This window comes from Haemorhous mexicanus, chromosome 17 (genome assembly GCF_027477595.1).
Source record: "Haemorhous mexicanus isolate bHaeMex1 chromosome 17, bHaeMex1.pri, whole genome shotgun sequence".
Lineage (NCBI taxonomy): Eukaryota > Metazoa > Chordata > Aves > Passeriformes > Fringillidae > Haemorhous > Haemorhous mexicanus.
This window is the reverse complement of record NC_082357.1, coordinates 7,687,048-7,712,808: the sequence shown is the minus strand read 5'-3', so window position 1 is coordinate 7,712,808 and position 25,761 is coordinate 7,687,048. Positions and strand designations below refer to the sequence as shown.

General features: G+C 41.4%; 1 protein-coding gene across 1 annotated transcript; it reads left to right on the top strand.

Moving 5' to 3' along the window:
* Nucleotides 1-362: 362 nt before the first annotated feature.
* Nucleotides 363-25,543, top strand: PDXDC1 (pyridoxal dependent decarboxylase domain containing 1). Its single transcript, XM_059861883.1, has 23 exons — nucleotides 363-507; nucleotides 6,182-6,255; nucleotides 6,793-6,858; nucleotides 8,053-8,136; nucleotides 9,063-9,209; nucleotides 9,743-9,932; nucleotides 10,484-10,552; nucleotides 11,055-11,133; nucleotides 11,668-11,752; nucleotides 12,593-12,641; nucleotides 12,738-12,839; nucleotides 13,003-13,128; nucleotides 13,823-13,873; nucleotides 14,772-14,835; nucleotides 15,669-15,757; nucleotides 16,423-16,528; nucleotides 17,522-17,693; nucleotides 18,341-18,459; nucleotides 19,272-19,393; nucleotides 21,313-21,405; nucleotides 21,494-21,590; nucleotides 22,728-22,832; nucleotides 23,620-25,543. The coding sequence occupies exons 1-23, from the start codon at nucleotides 487-489 to the stop codon at nucleotides 23,877-23,879; spliced, it is 2,370 nt and encodes a 789-aa protein (XP_059717866.1). The 5' UTR covers nucleotides 363-486; the 3' UTR covers nucleotides 23,880-25,543.
* The last annotated feature ends 218 nt before the right edge of the window (nucleotides 25,544-25,761 follow it).

The window sequence follows — 25,761 nt, the reverse complement described above, 5'->3', positions numbered from 1 at the left end:
CGTACACAGAGGAAAGGCTTTGGTGCCCCCGTAGGCGACAACGGGGTGACAACCGAGAGGTTCGTGAAGTCTGGAGCCATGCAGAGCCCTGCCGGGGTCCAGCCTGCCACAACCCGCCGCAGCGGGGACTCGAACCCCGGTAATCGCAGCCCTTTTCCAGAACCGGCGTCCATCGCCGCTCGGACCGCGCTCCATGCGCATGCGCTAAGATCGGTCGCTGACCCGGGCTCTCTCCTGGACTGTTCCACCAGCTGGCGTGGGGGGAAGAGACCTCAGGCGGTGTGCGAAGCGAAGGGCCGGCCCCGGCCGCGCCGCGCCGTGCGCAGTGTGCCCGCCGCGCATCCCCCCGCCGCTGCGGGGCAGTGGTGCGTGCGGCGGGGGGCGGGCCGGTTGCCCAGGTGAGCGCGCGAGCGCGGCCCGCCCCGCGCGGCCCCGTCAGCGCTGCCAGCGTGGAGCGGCCGGGGCGGCAGCGCCGGGCCCGTGGCCATGGACGGCTCGCTCGAGAAGGTCTGCGGGGCAGCGCCGCCGGGATGGGGACTGGGCCGGGGCCGGGGCCGCGAGCACCGCGGCGGGTGCGGCGGGACCGGGGACGGGGCCGCAGGGAGGGGCGCGGGCCGGCGGCGGCCGGGTCTCGGTGCGCGGCGCTGCCCCCGGGCTGAGGCGGCTCTGTCTGCCGGAGCTTTGGGGCGGCAGCGGAGCCCCCGGGCGTGTCCCCCTCGGCCCCCACAGCCGCCGGTGTGACCGGCATCCGTGTCCCGGATCTGGACCTAGGCAGGATAACTACCAGGAAATGCTTCAGGAGCGGGTTTTCTGCTTTCTTAAAAAAAAAAAAAAAAAAAAAAAAAATGGAGCTTATTTCCTGTCAGTGTTAGCCTTCCGCAGGATAGGAGAGGAAATATTACTAAATAAATTATTTTACGCATTTTTTGAATTGACACGGAGGCGTTGGCTGCCCCGTGTTTGCTGTTCTGCCCGTGCGGAGCAGAAAGCAAATATTGGCTCTGCGGTGCCCAGGGCGAGCCTTCTCCTCGGCCCCTGGGTCAGAGGCTGCTCCGCACCTGCTGGGCCCGGGGGTCCTGCCCCTCCCGGAGCGGTCCCGTCCCTCGGTGGCCCTGGGGACACCGTGCCGCTGCAATAACGGGTGCCTGGTGTGCTTAAGGCTTTGAATGCACACGCCCCTCCTTGCGTCATTACTATATGCAGCATGCTCGGTTTTATGCGATCCTTGGGGTGGTCCAGAGAAATCTGAATGGGATGTGCTCCAGTGAAATGGTCGGGAAATTCAGGAATATCTTTCTGACGTGGCTAATGGGTTGGTGGCAAAAAAAGTTTGCTATATTACGTGCTTTCTGAAGAATACAGTGTTACAGAGTATTTGTTAGTGTTTAAAAGCTTTTCTTTACTAGTGCCGACAGAAGTGACTCTTGCTTGTTCTGAAAATTTTAATTAAGTAAAATTTCGTTGGAATAGTTTGGAGTATGCTGTCTATGAACTGGACTCAAAGAGAACCCTAGTGTGATACAGGGTTATTTAAAGAAAGTGCATTAGTACAGGGCAAGTGTGGTACTGACCAAGATCTTTGCTTGACCAGTTCATCATAAGAAGCAATAAAGACACTGTAAGAATGAAATACCTAAAAGATGTTAATGTTTTGATTATTCTTGATGTGAGGAATGGTCTGCAAAAACTTGCCTGTCTGATTTTTCAATATATGCAGATAGATATGTGTCGAGAGTTATCATTTTATTTACTTCCTCTCTTGTTTATCACGGCTTTTTTCCACATGTGTGATAAAAGCTGTAGTGTTCTCTATAATAAAATGCAATAATACAGTTATGTTCTTCTAGATATTTAGCAGTAAGTGCCCTCCTGGAATAGTCTTTGGTTGAGATTGTGGTAAATCTGTACAATTCGCAGTTTATCAAGTCTTGAGCATGACATGTCAGAAGTCTTCTCCCCAAGTATATTTAAAATTCCTCCAAGCTGGGATACATTTTTCTGCAGAGAATGTCTGTCCACTTATCTCATGGACATTATTTAAGCATTATCATAGTAGATTTGAGACTTATTTGAACCGTAGATTCTCTCCTTGCTGTGTGTTTGTGCAGGGTGCCAGTGATGTTATAAGTACTTTTTAACTTGTATCAACATTTGTTGTAACTTTGTATTTTTCATGACCATTTTGGTACAGTCACCTAATGAGCTGTAATGCAGTGACTTTGGGTCACTGCAGTCTTTAGGGTCTTGCAAATGGAAAAAGATTTTTTTAGCAGATGAGAAATTTCCTGAGAATTGAAAGCATTGCACAGTAGGATCACAGTGAAAATCATTGCAGAATCTGACTCACAGGTGTGCACACCAAACATCTCATGGTTTGATTTTGCAAATTAACTTTGTTTCAGCAGCTTTTTTTTGCATTATTTTTTAAGGAATTGTGTGTCATAAGTGATATAATTATGACTAATTTTATCTGAAATTCCATATTCTTTTGTTGGGCTGAACTTGTTTAAATAATTCTGGAAGCCTGTGTTAGATTTCAGAAGTTTGCCTAAACAGAACTATTCTATTTTTTTTCCCCCATTTGGATTTTGATAGAAGTGACCAATCTTCTGAAGGATTTTAAATTTCAAGTTAGGTGACTTTGTCAGTGGTAAAACAGTGCAAATTCTTTCCTTGTAACTTCTTGCTATCTCTACAGCAGTATTTTCCCTAAACATGAAAAAAACTGTTTTGGTTTCTTGCTCAGCCTGTGGCTCCTGTCTTTTGTTACTGTGCTATTTACCACAACATCCTGGTAAGTTTACAGAAAACTTAGGTAGCAGAGCTGCATTAAGGTCCTGGCACATGTCAGGGGAATAAATCAAGATTAAAAGAGTAAATATCTGTAAGCAGAAGCCTTGTGATGACACAGTGTCATTTTTATTCAAGCCAAACAGTCATGAAGTGTCTGCTTTTTTTGTTATCTTAAACTTTTCTTACCCTGGAGAATAAAAACAATATTCTTTTGGCTGAAGAATACCGATATTGTTTGAGATTAATTTACCATTGAGAAGAGGTTGTGGGTTTGTTTTTTTTTTTATGGTAAAACTTTCTATTAAGGTGTTACAGTAATGTAGTGGGAAAATGAGCTCCCATGAAACAGGGAATGAGCTACATTGTGAGTTGCTTCTCACAACATTAGTTTATGTAAACTGTTTAAAATTCATCCCTTTATTTCATTAGGAGTACAGCCTACAGAAATGCAAAACCAAGATTGGAAAACATTGGTATAGAAGCAGCATTCTCCCTTTTGAATTTGCAATTAATTTTCAGTCTTATCACAGTTGGAGAATGGCTCCTTATCCTCTGTCCCCAGTTGCCAAGTGACTCCAAGGTGTGACATTCTGCCTGTAAAATCATAAACAGTTCACAGTTCAAAGTACTTAATAAAATAGTAGCAGATTAGGTACAGAGTAGGGCAGTGACTACAAACCAAAGCTATTGCAGGATAACCTTAGGGAGTCAGATTAACACATTGGAAGGCAGTGAATGATGAAAGTTGAAGCAGCCTGAGTGAGGTGTGTCGGGCTGAGGGAGGCAGGAGGTGCTGGTGTGTGAATGGACCCCTGGAAGAAAAAGTCATGGCTGGTGCCTCTTAGAGCTTGGAAGGATTTGTGTGTCTTGTAACTGCCCTGGCCAAAGGCTGCCACTCAGGGGAAGGACTGAGTGCAGAAACTTCCTGCAGCTCCTTTAACCCTCTGAACACCTGTGCTGCCCTTTGCTTCAGGAGGGAGTGTTCAAGAACTCCTCCCACAGTTGTTTTCAAAACCAGTTCAAGACCATGAAAAAACTACTCTGTTTATTACTGCTCTTGTTATTCAAGTGTGTTCAGAAACCTTTCTTAACTCAATGGTTTGTTGCTGCAACTTTGCCACACCCATTTTTCTTGCTGCTTAAAAGAAGCATAAAGTCTCTGCTTCCCAGCTCCATGGCCTTACTAATGTGAGCAGAGGAGGAACATACAGAAAGTTCAGCAGGTAAAGGTGGGCTTCTTCTCCTTCCAGAATTCACAGGAGAAAATAAGCTGCTGCATATCCACTTAGCAATTGGAAAAAATCAGAAGGGATTAATTTTCCAATTCAGCCCATATCAGAATTCAAAGACTTTGTGGATTTCGCAGCTTTTTTTGGAGCTTAGTGTAATTTAGGAGTTTTAAAGCTGTATTTTATGTCATTATTCTGGCAGCTTATTGGCAGAAAGGTTTCATGTGAGTGTAATTAGTGAGTGAGAGAGGGTGAGTCACAAGGTAAGGATGTGCAGTTTTAAACATCTGATGTCATTTCAGCTGGTGAATTTTATGTTAGTTGCAAACAAAAGCAGCTCAGAGCCCTTTTTATAATGTCTCTACATCTCGAGTCCTCATTTACAACAGATATGAATGTTTGCATGTGATGCTAAGGAAGGTTCAAACAAGTAACTGCCTTCCAGCCATTGATGATGTTTTATGGCAGCCTGAATTAAATTATGTGAGATAATCACAATCAGTAGATTGTGATAATATACTCTTTTAAAGGCTTGCAGGAACAAAACTGATTTTTTTTCCCGAACTTCTTTGCAGAGTTTCTTTGACATGGTGCAACTCTGGAAACCACTGAAAATGTATGAACATATTGCCAAAGATCAAATTTATATTTTTCCTTTGGTTATGTCTGTTTTCTTCTGAGTATTGAATGCTTGCTCTGTGTGTTGGGTTTTTTAAATCTCTGATGAGGTCTGGAACTTTTTCTATTTGTGCTTAATTAGGTTGTGGTCCTCATACCCAGTGGTTGTTGTGCAAGTCAGTGTAGAAGTGTAAAAACCTATTTATTCCTGAATGCTGGGATTTCTAATGGTAAAATATTACTCAGTTCTTCTTTTGTTCTTCCCCCAAACATTTGTTACTGGCCACTTCCAAAGCCATGGAATAGAGAATTGTCAGTCTTGGTCTGATCACTGTGCCCATGCCTGGCTACTGATTCTTTCAGCCACCTACCACTTGCTGTAATGTGAGTTAAATCTCAAAATATTTGGTTAAAAATAGTCTTTGAACATATGGTAACTCTCAATTTTTTTTTCCTCTCTTGATCAGTCCTCCGGATGAAAATAGTGTAAAATCCTCATGTAAATGAATCCCACTACCTTCTGTGATTAAATTTGCTTTTGTGTCTGCATCTGCCTGAGTGAATGCGTTTGCCTGTGGGATTTTTTTCTTTAAGCAGCCCCTGTCCCTCCCCCTGTCCCCCCAGCCTTAGCAGCAGCCTACAGAGGTAACCACCAGAATCTTTGGTACGTGGCTGATGGCTTGGTGTTGAATTTATGGAGGTTATGCAGAGGCAGGGAGCAGGGACTCTGTAATGGAGGCACCTGAGTATCTCAAGGGCTTTTGCCATCTAATGTGATGGGGCTTGGCAGTGGTGCTGCCTTCTCCCCTCACACTGCAGTATATTTATTTTTCCAATATAGGTAAATCAGGCTCTGCCAAATGGCACCTTCCACATTCTCTGGAAGCTTCAAATGACATCAAATCCTTAAATGGGTAAATGCTCCTGTCCAGGTGCCAGTGTCACCAGCTTCTGTCAGGCCTCTTGGGTTCAAGTTTATGAAAGAGACTTCTTCACAGCCAGAGCAGTTCTTTGGAAAATACTTTGAGCTTGTCATTGGTTCAGGGCAAATAAATTCCATGATTTTTAAACTCTTCCATCCTGGCAATATCTGTGGTTACCTGATTTCAGCAGTGAGATCAGGATTTTTGGCCTGTTCTGTGCAGCTGGAGGATAATTGCTGCATGTCAGCCTGTCTTGGCTGCCTGCTGCATGTTAGTTTCACTCTTCCGTCTACGTGAAAGGAATTTCTCCAATTAGTTAAGATTAAAAACTGGTTTAAAGGTACAAGAAATAGGAAAAAAATATATTTACAAGGGTTTTTGGGTTGGGTGTTTTCTCATCTATTTTGAAAACTACTGTTGTAAATGTCTGCTGGGGAAATGGCAGGGAACGATGCCATTTTATTTCTCATCTAGAGCAGTCTCAAAGGATACTTTCTTGTCTTTCTAGATCCAAATGTTGAGGTTTTAACCCCTTCTGGGATTTATTAGATTGTAGAGACAGTAGTAAGACAAATGGGTTTTGATCTTTTTTGAAAGTTGCTGTCTTTTTCCTAAAAGATGGTGGACCCTACTCTAGCAGAAATGGGGAAGAATCTGAATGAAGCAATGAAGATGCTGGAAGACAATCAGAGGTGTGTGCAAAGCATACAATAAAAAACAATAGTTGTTTGTGCTAAGGGGAGGATTACTTGTGTGACTGGCTTTAAGCAGAGAAACCCCTCATTTTCCTTTGGTTTAAGGTCACATTGTCATTCTGAAGCTTACACCTATACAAATCATCTTTGTTTCTCAAATGCTGGGATTTTTAAAGTAAATGTATACATATTGATGCATGTTCTCTAATACCCAAAACTGTTTTTCAAAGTTAGGATCTATTATTATTATTATTATTATTATTATTGCTGCAGTGCCAGCAAGTTTTGATTCCTGTATATATTAGTTTCTTCTCTAAGCTTTCTGTTAAAGAACTGAAAACCCCAACAACTTGGGAACTCTTTAATTCAGTCTGAATGAAACTTTTGTGTCAATCTCACCTGGTTTATTTCTGAATCTGTTGTCAGTGAAATAGATATGTGTCAGTATGCATTTCTACAAGTCAAAGTCAATTGCATATTTGATGTTATCAAACACAAGCTAAATACAGAGTTTATTCTGTGTCTTTAACTTAGGAAAGTGGAGGAGGAAAATGAAAAGAAATATGCACGCAAGGATATTCCTGGACCACTCCAAGGCAGGTAGGCAGCAGCAATTTTTAGATAATGCTCTTTTCAAAATCCTAAACTACACATAGCATGTTTGTCTTCCAAGCAACTTGCATTAATGGAAAAGTTAACATTTTTCAGGCATCATATTAACTTTTTCCCATACTCCCACTGGGGGAAAAAAGTAATACTATAATCATACCAACTCTTTTCATCCTCATGTAGGAAAGAGAAAAAAAGATTTCTTGTCCTCAGTGACTGAAATTTTGAACTCTTGGAAGCTGATGAAGTAGTGGTGCCTACTGCTGTGATTGTTTACTCAAAGTAAACATAAACCTCTATTGAATTGAAGCACCCAGATTAAAAAAATAACTGAGACTGATAAGGTAGAAAACAGTAAAAAAACCCAAAACCAACAAACACCCCCACCCTCCCCCCCCAAAAAAAAAAAAAAAAGAGCCAAACCCCAGGAACCTCCCACCTTTTCAGCACAGCAGTCTTTAGAAATTAAACAGAGCTCTTGTCCATTAGGCAAGTAAGACCACTGTACCTGAGAATGAAGATTTAAATTGGTTGTGTCCTCTGTGGGAGATGATCCTGCAGGAGCTCAGGCTAGCACTTCAGAAAATATTGCATGAGCTATTTAAGTCTCTGCTGTGCAGGAACTAACCCTGGTTTTGAGTGGAGACAGAGTTATCTTTTCTATGAATAAAAAGCAATTTCAACCCTCAGTGTAAGTTCTTACTTAACTACTGTTAATTTCAGTTGGAGTTAGAAATGTTGAGGTGGATCTTTTCCAGTTTTACCATGTCATGTAAGAAGTGTAACATAGCTTGTGTCTGGCAGAAACTGAGATTTGTAGGAAATTGTTGAAGAGATGTGCTGAGTTATGAGCTGAGGTTGGTTCAGGTGAAGTGAAATGTGGATCCTTAGCTACTGCCTTGGTTGGCTGTGTAGCAATAAGAATTCAATGTTGGCAAGTCAGGTTTTTCAGACCAAATTTTCAGGTATCAGTAGATTTGTTTTCCGAGTCTCCTACTATAAGCAAGTAGGGTTTTGAATTGATTCAGCATCCTCATCTTTGTGATCAGTTTTCCTGAGACCAAGGAACCATTTCTGTGGCTGTACTCAGCATTCAGTAAAAGTGGGGTGTCCCAGATGGTCTCTTTTAGATGCTGGTATTTTCCTGTCTGTGTCTCTTTAATGTGGCTTTGTTTCCCCTCCCAGTGGCCAGGATATGGTGAGCATACTTCAGTTAGTTCAGAACCTAATGCATGGAGAAGAGGAAGAGGAAACTTCACAGTCCTACAGGTGAGGCCAATATCAGTTACTGGATGTGGAAAACACGTGATTTTTTAATATTCTGGTCACTATAGAACTTATCCACTTAAGTTCTATATGTGTTTCAGTATATATAATTTCTCTATATATTTTAGTATATATACTTATATGCATAAGTATATATATTATGTATTTTAAAGTGTAAAATATTGTGCAACCAGGTAACTTTTTAAAGGTACCTTACATTGTATAGTGAAGCAAAATAATGCATGAGGCTTGGCTTTCTTGAAATTACAAAGCTTCCATTACTAATTGCTAAATTGAGTTATACAAGGGAAATGTTTCTCATGTGACAGCTCATTTCTTCCACTTCCTCAAAGTTGTTTTAAGTCTTAAAGATTTGAATACCAATAGATTTTTATCATGTATCTCTGTAGATTTTAAAGTGAAAGGAAATAAAATTAGTTTCTATTTTTCAGTAAAATGGAAATAGTATTAACTGATCTGCAGAGGATTATTGAAAACTAACATTCAAACAATATGTTCAAGGTTTAAAAAAAAAAACCCCACCAAACAAAAAAACCCAAATAAAGAAAAGCTGTGCCTCTAAAAATAGTAATGTAAGTGTTCTGAGTTTTCTGTGCATAGGAGAGAAGGGTATTAATGCACTTTCAAGTCCTAGTGCAGATAAGGTGCTTAGTTCCAGCTCATATTGACTGTTTCAAAAGCAGTAGTTGTTCCTGTGAGCAGCTGGCCAAGTGAGGTGCTCTGTGTGCACTGGCAGCTTAGTGTGTCATAGAGAAGGGTGGCTGTGATCTACTGCACTTCTCTCTGCTAAATATCTAAATTGCAAATCAACCAGTTCTGCCAGTCTGCATTACAAATCCATAAAGCCCATATTACTGTAATGCCCATGGCTCGGGTTTGATTGGCAGTTCCTCTGTTCTGGCTTGCAGACTTCAGAACGTTGGTGAGCAGGGTCACATGGCTCTACTGGGACACAGTTTGGCTGCTTATATATCTGTGCTGGACAGGGAAAGACTGAGGAAACTTACAACCAGGATCCTTTCTGACACTACTCTCTGGCTCTGCAGGCTTTTCAGGTGAGTCCCTGGGAATAACTGCTGTGACAAGGTAATGATAACGTTTAAAAATGGATGTGACTTGACTGAGGATGTCAGCTAAAGAAACCACCGTGTCACAAACTTAGAAATCCTTGGAAGGTCTGAATGCAGTCTTAACCTAGCCTAAAGAATATAGGTTGCATTATCTTTAAAATTAGCAATCCAGAATTTAAATCTATTAAAACCAGAATGAAGCCTTTTGTGTGTTTCCTCCCACACTCCACTTTTAGTAAGCAAGGTTATGAACTCTCTAAAGGGAATCTTAAAGGAGCACAGATGTTTCTTTCTTTCTTGCTCTGAGTCTAAATGAAAATATATACTAGACTTCTCTCATTGTTAATCTCAGCCTGTCTCATAAAAGTTTTCTTTTAATCTACTTTAACCTGGGAAAATAGAAGGGTTTTTTATTATCTTCTCTGTCCTGTGGCAAGCTTTTTTGTTGATCAGTGTTATTTTGGTCCTTAAACTGACTGTTGGTTAAGTTGCTCGTATTTACTTGGCTTTTCTGGCAGGTATGAAAATGGATCAGCCTATTATCATGAAGATGATCGTGAAGGTCTCCTGAGAATCTGTCGACTTGTAATTCACACCCGCTATGAAGATTATCCACTCGAGGGCTTTAACGTGCTCTACTCTAAGCAGCCTGTCATATACATCAGTTCTGCAGCCAGAGCAGGCCTGGGCCAAGCTCTCTGCAATCAGGTAAAGTCAGTCAGGGGGTTGGGGAGGTTTAGAACCTACCTGGCTTCATATTGCCTGCATAGCTTTGGGGATTTTGGCAACTTATTTTTCCTCAGGGTGGAAATAACAGCAAAGAAAGCAGAGTCCATACTGAGCATAACCTCAGCTGTAGTAGACCATACATTTAAAATAAAACCATTTGTCTGGGAAAAACACTTTAAGTTTTTATTTACAGCCTGTGTTTTGCAGCAGTGGGAAGAAGAGAAATTTTCTGAATATTTCCACTGAAAGCATGCTGCGTGCTAACTGGGTAAAAAATGAGTGATTGTTTCTAGGCTGCATTGTGATTTACATGAGCTGTTGGTTATGTGAGATAGACCTGAGCCCAAACATACATAATCTGTCCTGTGCTTTTTCTTTATTAATTTGATTATAAATTTAGGCAGAAAACTTACTTTATAATGTAATATTAAGGTTTCTATTGTCACACTGGTTTTTGTATCGCTCTGTATTAGTGAACACATGAAAAGAGTATTTATTTCTCAGCTGAAATTCCATCATTTCTGTTGCAGTTAGGGTTGCCCCTTTCCTGCATGTGCCGTGTGCCTTGTAACACTATGTTTGGATCTCAGCACCAAATGGTAAGTTTGTCTTCCCTAAGAGCTCTTTCTGTGCTTCCGTTGGCTTTTAAGCCTCATTAAACGAATACCAAGTATGCTGTTAGAAAAAGCTATTAATACATTTACTTTTTCAACTTCTAAATCTTCTGTGTAAAAGCTGTGCGAATCATAGATGGAAATTTTCTGACAGCCGTCTGTCTCTTGGTCTGGTCATTTGCAAAATATTTTAATGTCTTTTAAGTAAAGTGCTTTTTAGTGCAAGATTTCTAGAATAGGAGTAGTTGGAATAATTTCACAAGCTACGTGGTATATTTGTGTTTTATTTTTCACACATATCTGAATAAATGCTTTATTCAGATTATTTTGCTTTTGGGAGGAAGAAAGTGCAAGCCAAAACCAAAGACATTGAGAATGTTTCCTTTCTGAACTTCAGAATGCTGTTCATTTTCAATCTTAATGCATTTTCCCAGTTCAGCAGAAATAATTCAGTGTTTGACATACACTGTTTTCTTCCTGATACCAGGATGTTGCTTTGTTGGACAGACTGATTAAAGATGATGTTGAGTTTGGAAAACTGCCTTTGTTGCTTGTGGCCAATGCTGGTAAGTGCTGTGGACAAACAATCAAAAAAACTCCCATGCTACTTCATGAATGCATATACAATAAAAAACCAAAAAACATATAAAATAAAAATCCAAAAATTTTCTAAAACAACTCAGTGATAGCATATCAAAAAATATCAGGAAATATCTTAATGACCACACAATAATTATCTGTCCAAAGGGGATTTTATTTAATGAATTCAAATTTGGATTGGGCTGTTATAGTTCTGCATATGTCAGTTGATGTATTAATATGACTGTAACTTCCTTTAGTGAGTGCAGATCTCTTGTTAAAAATCAGTTTTACATTAACACTTCTGGATTTTTTGATGGATGTGCCATTAACTTTAACTTGAAAAATATTTTTTTCTTCTCGTTAATTAAACACATGTACAAAATTTGCTTTAAGTATGAATGAGGGAGGTGGCTGTTACTTGCTTTGGAGCTGGAAAGTGATCTGAGTCTAAGAGGCTGATTTAGTAGAGCCTCAGTGCAGGCTGATCCTCTGTCACTGCCTTCTCCCTGTTCAACCAGGGACTCCAGGTGCTGGGCACACGGACAAGCTGGGCCGGCTGAAGGAGCTCTGTGAGCAGTACAAGATGTGGCTCCATGTGGAAGGGTATGGAACTGGAGACTTACTGCTCTACAACTGTCTTCATTAAAAAGTCTGACTTATAGACACCATCTAATTTAGCAGTTCACACAGAGCCATAGGGCTAACTTGAGTTGGTCATAGTAAGCATTTTATATGGTTATAATTTTGTTATTGTGAGATAGAAATTGATTTACACACAGAGGAAGAATTAATTGGAGAGGTAATTTCAGCACAGATTGGTGATCACTTTTATTCAGATGGTAATCTTATCTGCCCTTGCTTTGAAGAGCTTGAAATATTAATAAAAAGACCTTCTAGGCCAGGGAGGCCTAAAAAGACCTTCTAAGTCAGGGAGGACATTATACATTGGTTATTGAAAATGAAATGGCATTTCAATGAAGGTTGTCAAGAAGGAGCAAGAGCAGTGTGTAACAGAACTGGGAGGGGGATTAAACCAAGAGAAAAATAAATTCCAAGAACATGGACAATGTCAATGAAGACTCCAGTGCTCTAAGGTGATGTTTTTTGAAGCTGAAATAAGGACAGTTTCTCCTGGTATTTTGTAGAATAGCTGTATTTGCATGCTATTTATTTCTGATACCAAATTGATGCTAAATTATGGATATGACTTTGGGAGATGATTTCACCAAATGTTGGACTGAAAATTTTTAGAACTAAGTAGGTTTTTACTTTTGAGTTTTCAATCTTGGAATACCAAGTAGCAACATCTCCTGCATTGTTATGAAAACCATATGAACAAAAATTACCTCCCTGTACACATCAATATGAAATATTTAAACGGCAGATTAAAATGCTGTCTCTCAATACATATTTAATATGTGCTAAACCCACTTTTTTTTCCAGCGTAAATCTGGCAACTTTGGCTTTGGGTTATGTCTCCTCTTCTGTACTGGTATGTTTCACTATATCTAGAAACTTTAAAATGTGCTTGTGTAAGGCTAATCAATATGTATATGGCTTATATTGTGCTTATTGTAATAAACTTCAGGCTGCAACAAAATGTGACAGCATGACTCTGACTCTGGGTTCCTGGCTGGGGCTCCCTGCAGTGCCTGCAGTGACACTCTACAGACACGAGGATCCATCCTTGGTATGTTCAGCTTCTCACTCACCATCCTCCAGATCCTGGGATTCTGGTTCTGACCAGTGTGCTGCCATGTTCCTCATAAGCATCTAAATTACAATTTCCAAAGCTGGCAGAAGTGGCAGCATTGAGGAGAGGTTAACAGTGCTTTGTTTGTTTTCCTCCTCAGTCCTTGGCAGCGGGGCTGACTTCGAGCCAGCCCGTGGAGAAGCTCCGTGCCCTGCCCCTGTGGCTCTCCTTGCAGTACCTGGGCCATGATGGCATTGTGGAGAGGATAAAACATGCCTCACAACTGGTGAGCAGCAGCCCAGCAGGGATTTAAGACAGCTCTTGACAGATCTTTCTGGTTATTGTGATGTGTTGTAGAAGACTCAACTAAAATACTGCAGTTGTTGATAGAATAAAATTGGGTTTCACCCATGATGAAAGCACAATGTTTGAGGCAGGGTTTATGCTTTTACTATTAGATAGTATGTATATTTTTATAAATGAGAAAAAAAATCTTTGTTCTTCCTAGACAGTGAAGTAACATAATAATTTCCTTTTTTGTCACTTCTCTTAACTATTTTTGCTTGAAAGCTCTTCACAGAGACTTCATTTTCCTACTCGGCATTGTGTTGATTTAAATACTGGTAAATTACTTTTAGTAAAAAGGACTTCAAAACATTTCTTGAGGTACAAGTGCACTATGTTTGGAGTCCTTACTTTAGTACAAGTCAAAGTCCAATATAATGTGTTAGCAACAAAATGCAGTGCTTATATGCAAAATATTATTTCTTAAAGGTCACACTTTGTGGTCAGTGGTTTACTAAACCCAGAAAATACTTTTCTGTTGCATTCCAAATTGAGAAATGAAAACTGGATGAGTCTGACATGTTGGAGGGGTTTGCTCCAAAATTGTGACTGTTTAATGTTTTTCAGAATAACTTTTAACTTCTAAAACTGTATTTCTCTCCTCCATTTGTTCTCCTTCTGCTCTGATCTTCTAGAGTCAAAGGCTGCTGGAAAACTTGAAAAACCTGGATTTCATTAAAACCTCGGTACAGTCTGTTTTTAATACTTGGGCTGTATATCTTAGTTTCTGCCTGTTATGACAAGAATAACTTTGACTAGAATAAATTATTAAAAATATTATGTTAATCATAACCATTGTTTTGAAGACACTTGGGATCCTTCTAGTTAAGTTCTGGTGTTCAGTGAAAGCTCATGGCTTGGCTGTGTGTGACCTCTGGATCCTGTTTGTTCCATTGCTCTGTACTGGTGCACCCATGAGAGTGCAGAAGAGCATCCAGAAGTTGTGTTCCAAGCTTGATTTAATTCCATTTAGAACATGGCTTTGCTCAGTAATATATCTATGAAACCAGTTTCCCTAAGTGTGTCTAATCTATTCTGGCTGCATATTACCCTGCTGTTGAAATCATATTGTGAACCCTCTGATATTGTACACAAAAATTATCCCAGCTGAGGTTTCTACACCAGAAACAGGTTTAGAAATCACAGCTAATGTATTCATTCCAAATTTAGTTTCTGTGAGATGTCCTGTCCAGCAGGGTTTGCTTATTTTACTCTGATCCTCACCCCCAAATTTTAGTTGATATTTGATGTACAGAAAATTCAGTCAGCTTACTGAGTAAGCTGTAGAGTACAAATGGCCTTGGGAGTTCAAGTTATTGTATCTCTTACCCTCCTACTCAAATAAATCTTGGCATTTTTATGATTATGAAATGTAGCCTCAGACTGTCTCCAGAAGGAGCACAGTGTGTTTCTCCAAAGCAGGAGCAATTACAATCTTACTTTTCCTGCTGGAACTTTCTTGATGTTTCCCAGTGATTCTGGGGTGATTTTCAAGAGAGCTCAAGCTTTGCTCAGCAGTGTAAGGAATTGTACATAGTGTTAAATCTTTAAAAAAGCAAGGGAAAATATTTTTTTTCTTTTAAGGTTGAAGATGAACTGAGTTCACCAGTGGTGGTTTTCAAGTTTTTCCAGGAATATTCAAAGAGAGGTATGTGATTTATTTAAAACTGAACAACAACCAAGAAAATATCCCTCTCTATACAGTACTTTAAACTACTAATTCACCAAATGAATTTGAGATAAATGTGATGTAGTGCAGTTCTCTCATCTAACATGCTTTTAAAAAGGTTGTGAATGCTGGTCATAATCTGTGACAAATCATACACGTGATAGCTTCTTTTTTTAGACATACTGCAGTGTTTGAAATTTTCATAACAAGTAATTTTCTGCCTTCTTGAGTGAGAAGATTTGCATATGATTTTGATCTTGGGAGCAGATGATGGAAGTTTCTTACAAGCTGTAGGCTGAGTATGAGTGTTCTGGTGGGGAGAGATTTTGGTTTGTTCAGGTATTCTGTTCCTTTCAAACATTTCATAGCTCATGGCAAGCACTACATTGCTGTGGTTTACTGATTACAGTTCCTGTTGCAATTTTAAAAGCAGCAGAACACATTGGAAACAGCTCTGGAAATGCTGTCACAGGTATTAAATATGTGCAGCCTCCTGTGACAGGACTTTGCTTTGTGAAAACACTGTTGTATTTCCATTGGGGCATTTTAACCTCAAAACTCAGAAGTATTTTACTGGTTTGGTTTTTTTTTTTCTAAACTATTACATTCAACTCTGTTTTACTTCCAGTATTTATCATGTTCAACATATTTTTACAAAAACATCCATGTTCATCTGCTCCAGGCCCAGTATATGGTGTAGATGTGTTACATCAGCTAGGAAATGTAATTCTTTTATCTAAATTTTAGGTTGTCTTTTATTTAATTAAGTAAATAAAAGTCCACTTCTGTGATTCTTGTGTCTTTGGATTCAGATGAGACCTTACATGCTGCACAGGCCTCAACTATTCAGCACCCCATAATAAGCAACGAGGGGCACATTTATGACACCTTCAATCAGTGGGTAAGAATGGAGGGGGGTGGCAGTGGAGTAGTTCAGGGCGTCATCAGGAGCTACAAACCCTTTGTTAGAGTAGCTTGAAAGATGTTCTTGATTAGATTTCCTTTGTAAAACTTGTAGCTGTTTAAAAGATTAATTTGCTCTTAAGCAAAAGTTGCTTTCACATTTCTGATCATTTTGCACATAATTAGTAGTGAAATCATCCCTGAATCTTAAGCTCTTGGTTGTTCCCTTGATCTTGTGGGGATATGTGTAAACTTCAGAATTCTTTTAAATCAGCCAAATGCTCTGTTGCCAGTGTCTGTGTATTCCTGAGCAGACAGCTGCCTTTTCCAGCTCTTGAGTTAATTCTAGAAGCCTGTGCTGGCAGAGCTGAGCATGTGGCTGGTTGGATCCCTTGTGCAGTAATCATGGCACACCTAATGGCAGTGACAATTTTGCAGAAAATTCTGACTTGTAACACTTGCAGCTTATTCCAAATTTCCACGATTTTAAGGATCTGTTGAACTCAGCCCTATCTCACCCGCAGGGTGAAGTATTTTGGTGCAAGAACTGAATTTGTCCGACACAGACACAGGGAAAACTGTGTCTGTGTTGTTCCCTGAGCTGAGGCAGGGTCTGCAGGAGCCATCCCTGTCCAGTTCCCTAACTGTGCCTTGTCCCTGCAGCTGGGAGAGCAGCTGGCACAGCTGGTTCCTGCCAGCGGAGTCGATGTGGTGGAACTGGAGGATGAAGGCACGTGCGTGCGCTTCAGCCCGCTCATGACTTCTGCAGGTAACACTCACTCCAGCCAGCCCCTTGTAAATGCTGCCCTTTGCTGTGGACTGGTACAACAATCTCCTGGGGTAAAAGCAGATGTGCTCAAGAAGCTCCTCAGGATATTCTCATGTGAGGAGGATTTTCTTATAAACAAACCAAAACCACCTCATCATTTTGCTGCACCCCGGCACTGGGTGCATTAATGGGAGCCCAGCTGTTGTGGGTCACATTGCCTCACTATCTCTCCAGAGAAACTCATTAAGAAAAGCAGTTAATTAGGAAAAGCAGTTAAATTCTTTCTCTCAGCTGCTTAATACTAGATGCCTGACCTTTCTACACAGGTGTTTCAACACTGCAATGGTGCTTGTGTTCAAAACACAGCTACTTAGCTGGAATAATTATTTACTAGGCCTCCAGGGTTTTCTATAACTACTGGTGGAGGGGGGATATAAAAAAATCTGTGTTCTGGAAAGCAGAAGCACGGGGAGCAGTGTGCAGGGCTCAGGGGGTGCACAGTATCTCCTGTTGGCTTGTGTGGGGTGAGGGGCTTAGGCTGTAGAACAGCTGACATTCATGAGAGAAGGTTCTGGTGTACACAGAACAGCAGATTTTAGAGTAAAATTTCTTGTTGATACCGTGATGTTTTGTTTTATACCAGCAGGGAAGCTAATTCATGTCCAGCTGGGCTACAGGAAGAGGATGTTTGTGGGGGTTTTTATGCTAGCTACTGATGTAATGTAAAAGGATATTGTAACATATCCTTATTAGTTTGTAACAAGAGAAAATCCTTTTTATTAGTTTTTATGAAATCCTTACTTCCTTTCATTTTGATGTATCAGCGCATAGATAACTGAATCAAAAACCCACTTAGCTAGACCAAGATATTCAATGCCATCTATAAATTATATTTGTGATTATCTTACAGAGCTGCTCCTTTACAAATCCTTAATTCAGACAGCTGTGTCACGTCTCTCACACTTACCACACACTAACACTTCTACTCTGCAGTTTTAGGAACTGAAATACAAGACATTGACCACTTGGTAGACTGCTTAAAAATGAAGATTCCGGTGTTGACAAGCACACTGCAGCTGAGAGAGGAGTTTGAGCAAGAAGTGAGAAGAACAGTTAGCCTGGTGTATATTGAAGATCTTGGCTGGCCAGGGTTAGGTGTTGTGAGGTAAATTATTTTCTTCATGCTGTATTTGCAAACTCTGTGCTTGAGCAGACAGGAGCACGTGGTCTCTTCAGTGGTCATTTGGATGTTTTGTTTGCTGATTGTTATCTGGCTTTGCACCCAGCTGAAGCTTTTGAGTGCTTTTGAGGAAATTGCCTTTATGAAGTAATTTTCTTTGATTATTTCTTAAAGAAAAGCTGAAGAGCTGCTTTGGGCACCAGTTGTAACACTGGAAGCAGTGTGTGTGTGGGATATGTAATGAGCAAGTGCATTCCACTGTCTTTAGCCAAGCATAACTTCTGGTTTTATCTATAATGGCACTCACAGATATGCTGAATAGACTTTAAAAAATCCTCCAGGTGTCTGCTCTGATGATTTGATGCAGCCCTCTGGGAAGGATTCTGTATGGTCAAAACAGTTCAGGTGTAATCAATATAGCAACCAGAAATCTACTGTGTTGAGTTTGCAGCAGCAAGCTCAGCTCACCCCCAAGTCCCTGATGATAAATGCCACTAAACTTGCTGGTAGGAGCTGTAATGTTCTGAGGTTTTTGTTTGTAAAATACAGGAATTTGTAGAAATGTGCTAAATGTGTAGGTCCTTCTGTATGTACTGTAAAGTGAAGTTGCTATCTCTTGGCTTGGTTTGAAGGTACAACTATCACAGTGATGAGAAGAATGATGACAAACAAGAAAAAGAACTAGAAAAAATCAATACAGAACTTCTGAAAAAGTTAAATGAGCTGGAGTCAGATCTCACCTTTTCTTTGGGTAACTGCACTATTTAAAGAATTTCTTTTCAAGCTAGTAGTAATTCTCCTAGCTGTGCTGGAGTGATTTGATAGGTCATTATAATGCAGAATGAGCTGCTGCCCATGTGATTATTGCAGAAGGAACACCTGGAACTGTTCTCTCCTCCCTCGTGTTTCAGTTCAGGAGTGCTCACCAGGTGAGCTGTTCTCAGAAGTCCTTGTGAAAACTGATGTGTGGGCAACTAGACCAAGAAGGATTCCTTTCCAGAAAGAACAAAAGCTGCAGCATTCCTGGGTGTAGATGGAGCCTTCTCAAGTGGTGCTGATCTAGTTCCAAACTGGCACCGATGGCCTCATTGCTCTCTGTGGCTTGATTAAAAGCTTTAGATGACTTTTGTGACAATTAGCAACACTTTCACATTTACACAGTGCCACATGACAGCTGAAAGTATTAATTTGCTTTTTCAGAACTCTGATCTTTTTCTAATCAGCTGTCAAAAATTAAGTGCCCTACGGTTGTGGAACCAAGTAATCTGTAAATGGCTGAAAGTTAAGGAGTCTAAAGCATATTCAACGCTGGTATTTACAACAAACTCCTTGACTGTATAAAATATCCACTGTTTTTCTTGCTCAGGTGATGTTTTCTGTCTTTGAAAACCCCCAGGGCTGAACTTTCTTGCCCTGCATAATTTGTACCCACACAGATCGTTCCCTTAGGTGCTGGAGGGGGTTGTGTACTGGGATTTCCAGATTTACAAGCATGAGTGCTGCAGCCCTTGCAGGATTGCAGATTTGTTCAGCACAAAGCCCTGACTCTCCCTGTGCCCCCAGGTCCGGAATTCGGAGGGCAGAAGAACTGTGTTTACATTGGCATGGCCACAGAGGATCTGGATGTGTCAGAGCTGGTTGAAACTATTGCAGCAACAGGCAGAGAAATTGAAGAAAATTCAAGAGTATGTATTAATAACTCAAAAAATATTGAAACACCTTTTTTCCTCCCCTTGCATATTGGCTTCAGGACATGGTTTTGTTCATTGTGAAAGTAAAAGTTGTGCTTGCCCACAAGAGTTTTAATTACTGTGGAAGGAATAATCTGTGTCTACATACAGAGAATTATGGATTATGATATTGTGAGGATGTCTGAATTTGTGATCATGGTTCTGTGTGCAGTAGTTCTAATGAAAACCTTCATTCAGTACTACTAAAGTAGCCTCATTTTATCATTCAGATTTTAAGCTGTCACAAAACAAAAGTGAAGTAAGTTGATTTTGAGCTGGTGTTTCTCTTCACTGCTAGATGTGGTGGGATTGAGATTCTTCATGTACCAGCTTTAAGATAAGACTATGCTCTAAAATATGTGAAAAACTTTAAATTGGTGTCTTAAACCCAGAAATTACAAGTTACCTTTTGAAGTAATAAAGCCGATGATGCAACTGCTATTTGTCAAAGCATTTACCTGAATGGAGTTCTCCAAATGTTCTCTAAAATAGAATTCCTAAGTGAGCTGCATTACATCTGTCCTTTCATTCTGTTAGTGTTGGGCATTTAATTTTCTTACCTCAAAAATAAATAGAACTTCAGAAATCCTTTGCCTATTTCTGCTCATGGGAATATGTTGATTATGGCAATGAATTTTTTCTAGAAGTGAATTTTTTCTAGCAGTGATTTCCTGCCCACTCTTGACTCCCTGTGCTGCTTGGAGGGTGACATGAGGAATGTTTTGTCTGTAGAGCACCTTCAGTTTTTTAACCGTTGTAGAGGAGAGGTTGGAACTGGATCGGCCCCTCGGATCCTGAAGGTTCCAGGGAGGAGCAGTAGTGGAAGAGTCAGAAGGGTGCAGTCCTTGGGACCAGCTGCAGTAAATCTGTGGATCTTCACCATTTGATCCAAAGCTGGGAAGCAGAACCCATTTGTGAATGCCCCTTGCCCTGCTCAGATGAGGAGGGTTGGTACAAGAAGGAGGATTTTACAAAAAGCCCACATAGTCCAGCTGCCCTGAGACATGCAGCACTGAAAGGCAGCACCAAAGCTGAAGATGACTGGGCCAGAAACACAGAGCTTCTTCCTGGTACTCTGAATTCTACCCCACTGCCCTCCCTCCTGTAGCCAGGGACTACCAGGGTTCCTGAGCTGCCATGGGAGTCAGTTCCTGGCTGGCCTCTCCCTGAGGGAAAAGGAACAGCTTCCTCTTTGTCCTTTTATTAGCTGACAGGAACACAAATTTTTGGCATTTTGGAAGAAGTGCTTGTCCTTGTGCAATGGTAAAACCAACATCAATATATGGAAATTGGCATTTGTCTCACACAAACGAAGACGTAGCTTCTTGGGTTTGTTAATTCCTTGTCCCTGCAGCTGTCCCAGTAAATCTGCCTGCCCTTTGCAGTATAAAGCCCTGCTGCTGCTGGCCTGGGCTGCCACAGGGATCAGTGGCAGCTCTTTATGAGAGCAGGAAAACCATGTCAACCTATAGGCTGACACATAGCTTGTTACTGTGAGGCTGATTTAAGTCCTGGGTCTTTCTAGGAACCAAACATACTTTATAAGCATAAACATTCTTCCAGACATTCATCTGAGGAACATTTATATGCTAAGCAGGTTTTCAAAGAATTTGGGTCATAGGCTTGTTTCTAAGGGTAAAAAAAAAAAGTACCATTCCTGTTTAAAATGACATTATTTCCTCTGGGTTTATGTGTTAAAAAAAGCTGCAGTCAGCATGTACATTCTTTAATTTATAGTCATAATGAACTAGAGATTGTCACATACTGTCTTAAATTGGAAAAATATCTGACTACCCTGTTTCCATCCTGAAAACCTGAACTAAAAAGAGTTTCAAGTCCAAATAATACATATCCTTATTTCTGGGTTTTATTAGCTGTTGGAAAACATGACTGAAGTTGTTAGAAAAGGGATACAGGAAGCACAGCTTCAGCTTCAGAAAGCAAATGAAGAACGACTGCTGGAAGAGGTGAGGCCCCACCCAGCAGCCCTGTGGTACCCTGAGGTGACTCATCCCCCTGGGGGCTCTTTCACCTGTGTTGGGTTGTGCTTTGCAGGGGCTGCTGCGACAGATCCCAGTGGTGGGCTCTGTGCTCAACTGGTTTTCTCCCTTCCAAGCCTCGCCCAAGGGAAGGACGTTCAATTTGACAGCAGGTAGGGCATGGGGCACCTGCAGCTGTGCCGTGCTGGCACTGGGGCTGTTCAGTTCTGTGCTCAACCTGCAGCACACATTCCTGTGCTGTTTGATCACGAGTGACATCATCCACCCTCAGGATGTACACGAACATGCTTTGCACTATTTCTGTAACACCCAGTAAGAATCTCCTGCTTTCTTGTACAGTTTACATTTTGTTCTTGCATGTTGAATCATGTTAAAAAAGCCATGATAGACACTGGCAGTTATTAGAGGAATCATTCCTGTGACCTCTGGTTGCATATCCTGGAGGAGTTTGGGGGGGGTCAGTGCGTGAGCTGGGGGTGGCTTGGCCTTAGCACATCGCTCCTCACGTGAGTGCACGTGCAGCCTCTCCCCTGTTCCACCGTGCCCCTGAACAGGATGTCTGCCTCAATCCTGCTTTGGGATGGCACCTGGCTGTTGCCATCCTGGTTTGTGCTGGTCTGTGTGCTAAACTGCCTTTGCAGCAATGGGAGGACAGGTTAAAGCCAGCTGGGGCCAGGCATAACTGGGCTGTGTGGGAAACTGTAGTAAATGGAATGGTGCAATGTGGGAGACTCTGTTTTACTCTGATTTGTAATTTGTGTCTGGGGATGTAGAAAGAGCTGCCTATAAGCTTTTACATCAGTGAGACTGATGTACCAACGTAATGCTCCCTGAAATGATAAATTTTCACTGTAGTAGTACTGTGGCAGTCACAGAAATGAATATTCCTGGGCTCAGCAGAGTATCTGGCACACCCAGTGGCCCACTGTCTGCGTGTCTGTACCCTGCAGGGAAAGCTTCCTGCTGTGCTCAGGGCCTTTGTGACTCTGGATGCACCAAGTGGCAGGTTCTTAGAGCAGAGAACAGCCCCTTCCTTCCCCTGGGAATGCTGACCCTGCATGGCTGGATACCCCTTCCTGGCAGCTGGGCAGATGTCACATGCCCAGGGCAGGAAGGAAATGGGACTACAGAGTGTAGCTGTGAAATGAGGGTGGGGCAAACGATTCACTTCTCAAGTGTCAGCACTCACATCCCTGGGTTTTTAGAAAGGTATCACCCCCATGTGACAGTTTGAATTCAAATACTGCTGTTTCAGAAGTTTTAGTCAACTTACTTTTTTTAACCTGCAGGCTCTTTAGAATCCACAGAATCTATGTATGTATCAAAGGCCCAAGGAACAGGCAGCACTCCACCACCAACTCCCACTTCCAGCCTTGCAAAACAAAGACTTCCTGGTAAGTTTCTGTGTCAAATTTCTAGAACTTCCCTGACACAGGCAGACCCACCTGACTTTCCATCTTTTGTAATATCTGGAACTAGAGCTCATCTTCTACCACCTTAAAAACCTTAATGTACCCATGGCACAGAACACTGCCCCAAGCTGTTATCTTTCCACATATTCTTCCTGGGACTATAGGAAGTTGTCCAATTAACTGACAACCGCCCAGGAAATCTAGAATCTTCCTGTGGAATATTATGAGGTTATTGAGCTTTAAAAATGAACAGGTAAACAAGCCAAATGTTTTATTTGAAATAAAAGCATAATAACATGTAGTTATGTACTTCAGCAGCTGCATTTCTGTTGCTACCAAACATTTTGTGGCCTAAGGCATTCTGAGGTGAAGATCTGTTACAACTATGCAGAGAGTGCCATAGATTTATTAGTAATTAATGCTGATTTGCCTGGCTGGAAACCCAGCTTTAAACTCACCTTCTGGGCTGGTGGCTTCCAGCCTATGACTTTCAGTTCAGTTGTTTAACCTGGAATGATTTCAGTTTGTAAGCAGGCAGCCTGGCTTCAGCTCAGATTTCTCCATCTCTGCATACACAGGATACAGTAGCAGGTGCTATTACTTTGCAGACCTGTTTGGGTCTATCTTCAGGGTCCAAAGTAGCAGGCAAACAAAACCTCCTTCTCTGCTGTTACAAAATTCCAATACTTCCTTTGGAAACTGAACTTGTGCACACCACGGTTTGTATTTGCTGTCTCCATGGGTACTGAATGCTTCAAACACTTCACAGGTCAGAAAGCTTTCAAAAGGTCTCTGAGAAGCTCTGATGGGCTCAGTGAGACCAGTTCCATCAGCCACTGTGATGACCTGGACAAGCTGGATCAAAGACCCTCAAATCTCTCCCCTGGCCAAGAGCAAGGACCTTTGGAGGTGGAAAGAGCAGAGGAGCAGAAGGAGGCGGTGCAGGCAAAGACAGACACTGAGGACATTCACAGTGACCAATCTCCACCAGACTGCACCAAGGCAGAGGACCAAGCAAGTCAAAGATAAAATCCAGAGTGTGGATTTCAGACTGTGCTGAGGAGGCCCCTGCCCAGGGAGGCAGGCTGGTAACGGTGCAGTGAAGATGTGAGCAGTGCCACACGCAGTACAGTAATAACTACTGTAACTTATTAACTGGGATTTTGCACAAATATACATTCCCTCCCCTGGGACAGAGATTTGTCTTATTGTACACTTGTTACAGTTGCTTTAATCCTCTCTATGTTGGTGTCACCAAAGCTGTAGTGAAATTTATTGAGTGCTCATGAACGTTTGTAAAAACACTTGGCAGTTATCCTTCCTGCAGGAGTCCACGCATGACAGATTGCTAACCAACCACTCAGCCATGCACATGATGAAAAATACACTTGCACCCAATAATTATAAAATATCTTATGTTACTATACTTTATAAAAAACAACTGCCAGTTGTTCACCTTTTTAGTATTTAAAATTCAGTTTAGGCTCTCCTGCAAAACGTCTCCTGAAGTCACCCTAGTTCTGTGCTGCTTCTTTTCTGTTACCTTAGCCACAGCCTGCCCCAGAGCTGTGGCGTGGTGGGCCCTGGGGAGGGACAGGTGCCCTGTGGATGGGAGTCACTGAGGAGCATGGGGCCATCAGCCCTTTGTTCCTGCTCTTGCACCACTGCACCCCCAGCCACGGCCCTGGCTACAGTGGGACTGAGTGAGTGAATTTTCAGCCTTCTAGAAAGCAATAGTGCCTCTGCATGCCTGGCCAGCTTCCTACCCCTGCCCTGGGAAGGAGCACAAGGCACTGTTACTTTCCTTTGCACGGCATTTACACACCAAATACTGAACATGTTCATGCAGTGTAACTGGAGTTCTTTCTGTTGTGTATTTTTAAAGATAGCTGTAGTAAAGCTTGAAAAACCAATACATTTGTGATGGTTTTGACACTTATTTTTTGAATAACAGTAACTTACTTATGGTAGGAATTGTACAGAGTCAAAAGAAATTATTTAGGTATTTACATACAGCACAACTTCAAAGTGTTTGGGACTACTTAATACACAAGCAAAGCTATGAATAAATCAAAATCCAAAGCGTGAAAGCCTTCCCCCAAATCATCTTAATCACTTCACTGCAAATTTTCAGAGCCTCTTGTGGAAAAGCCATCTTTGGCAACACTTGCTTCCCCCAAGTAACCTGCTGGTGATACAAACCCTCCCCTCCCTCTAGAACTGGATACAAGTAGTGCAGTTTGCTCCATTTGGGATTTCTCCTCCCTCCCTTTTCCCCCCACAGGTATCCCTTAATACCATAATGACAGTAGTGAGAGTGGGACTTACTTTGGTAATCTGCAAAATTTGAGGGTTTTGAATTGTACTGGCACCTGATTTGACTCTCAGCTTCTGAAGGCTGCAGATGCCATGAACAAGGCTAACTTTGCTTGGGTAATTTTGGGTAATTTATGTAAATCAGTGCAATTTTTTCTAAAGTGCAAAAGCAATTAAATTGACTAGTCTTCCTCCTTGGTTTCTTTAGTGCAATGAAGTATGTTAATAACAGTAATTTGTTGGGGATAAAAGTTATCCCCACAAAGATTAATTTTTAATGTTTTTATACTTGGAAATGTTAAATCGGTAGTTTTGTTGGAATGAGCTGCATTCTTTAAATAATTACCTGAATGTTTCAATAAAGATACTTCAAATTATTACTCTGGAATTAAGTTATTGTTAAAGGACACCTCACTACATTCCAGCAAACTCTTTCTTTCCCTGTGTGTGCCAAGTCATTTAACAAAGTGCATACCAGTGCAGTGACTCACCTTGTCAGTCTCCAGCATTGCCACCTCTCCCTGCCCATCAAATTACTGCACTGGAGCAACAGAACCTAAACAGAGCCAAATTCTTACTTCAAAGAAACCCTGAT

What these genes read in the sequence shown, in the direction of transcription:
- PDXDC1 (XM_059861883.1), top strand. Translation starts at nt 487, where the DNA reads ATGGACGGCTCGCTCGAGAAG. An exon ending in GCCAAGCTCTCTGCAATCAG is followed by an intron (nt 9,933 to 10,483) that starts GTAAAGTCAGTC and finishes TTTCTGTTGCAG; the next exon opens with TTAGGGTTGCCCCTTTCCTG. An exon ending in ATGTGGCTCCATGTGGAAGG is followed by an intron (nt 11,753 to 12,592) that starts GTATGGAACTGG and finishes TTTTTTTTCCAG; the next exon opens with CGTAAATCTGGCAACTTTGG.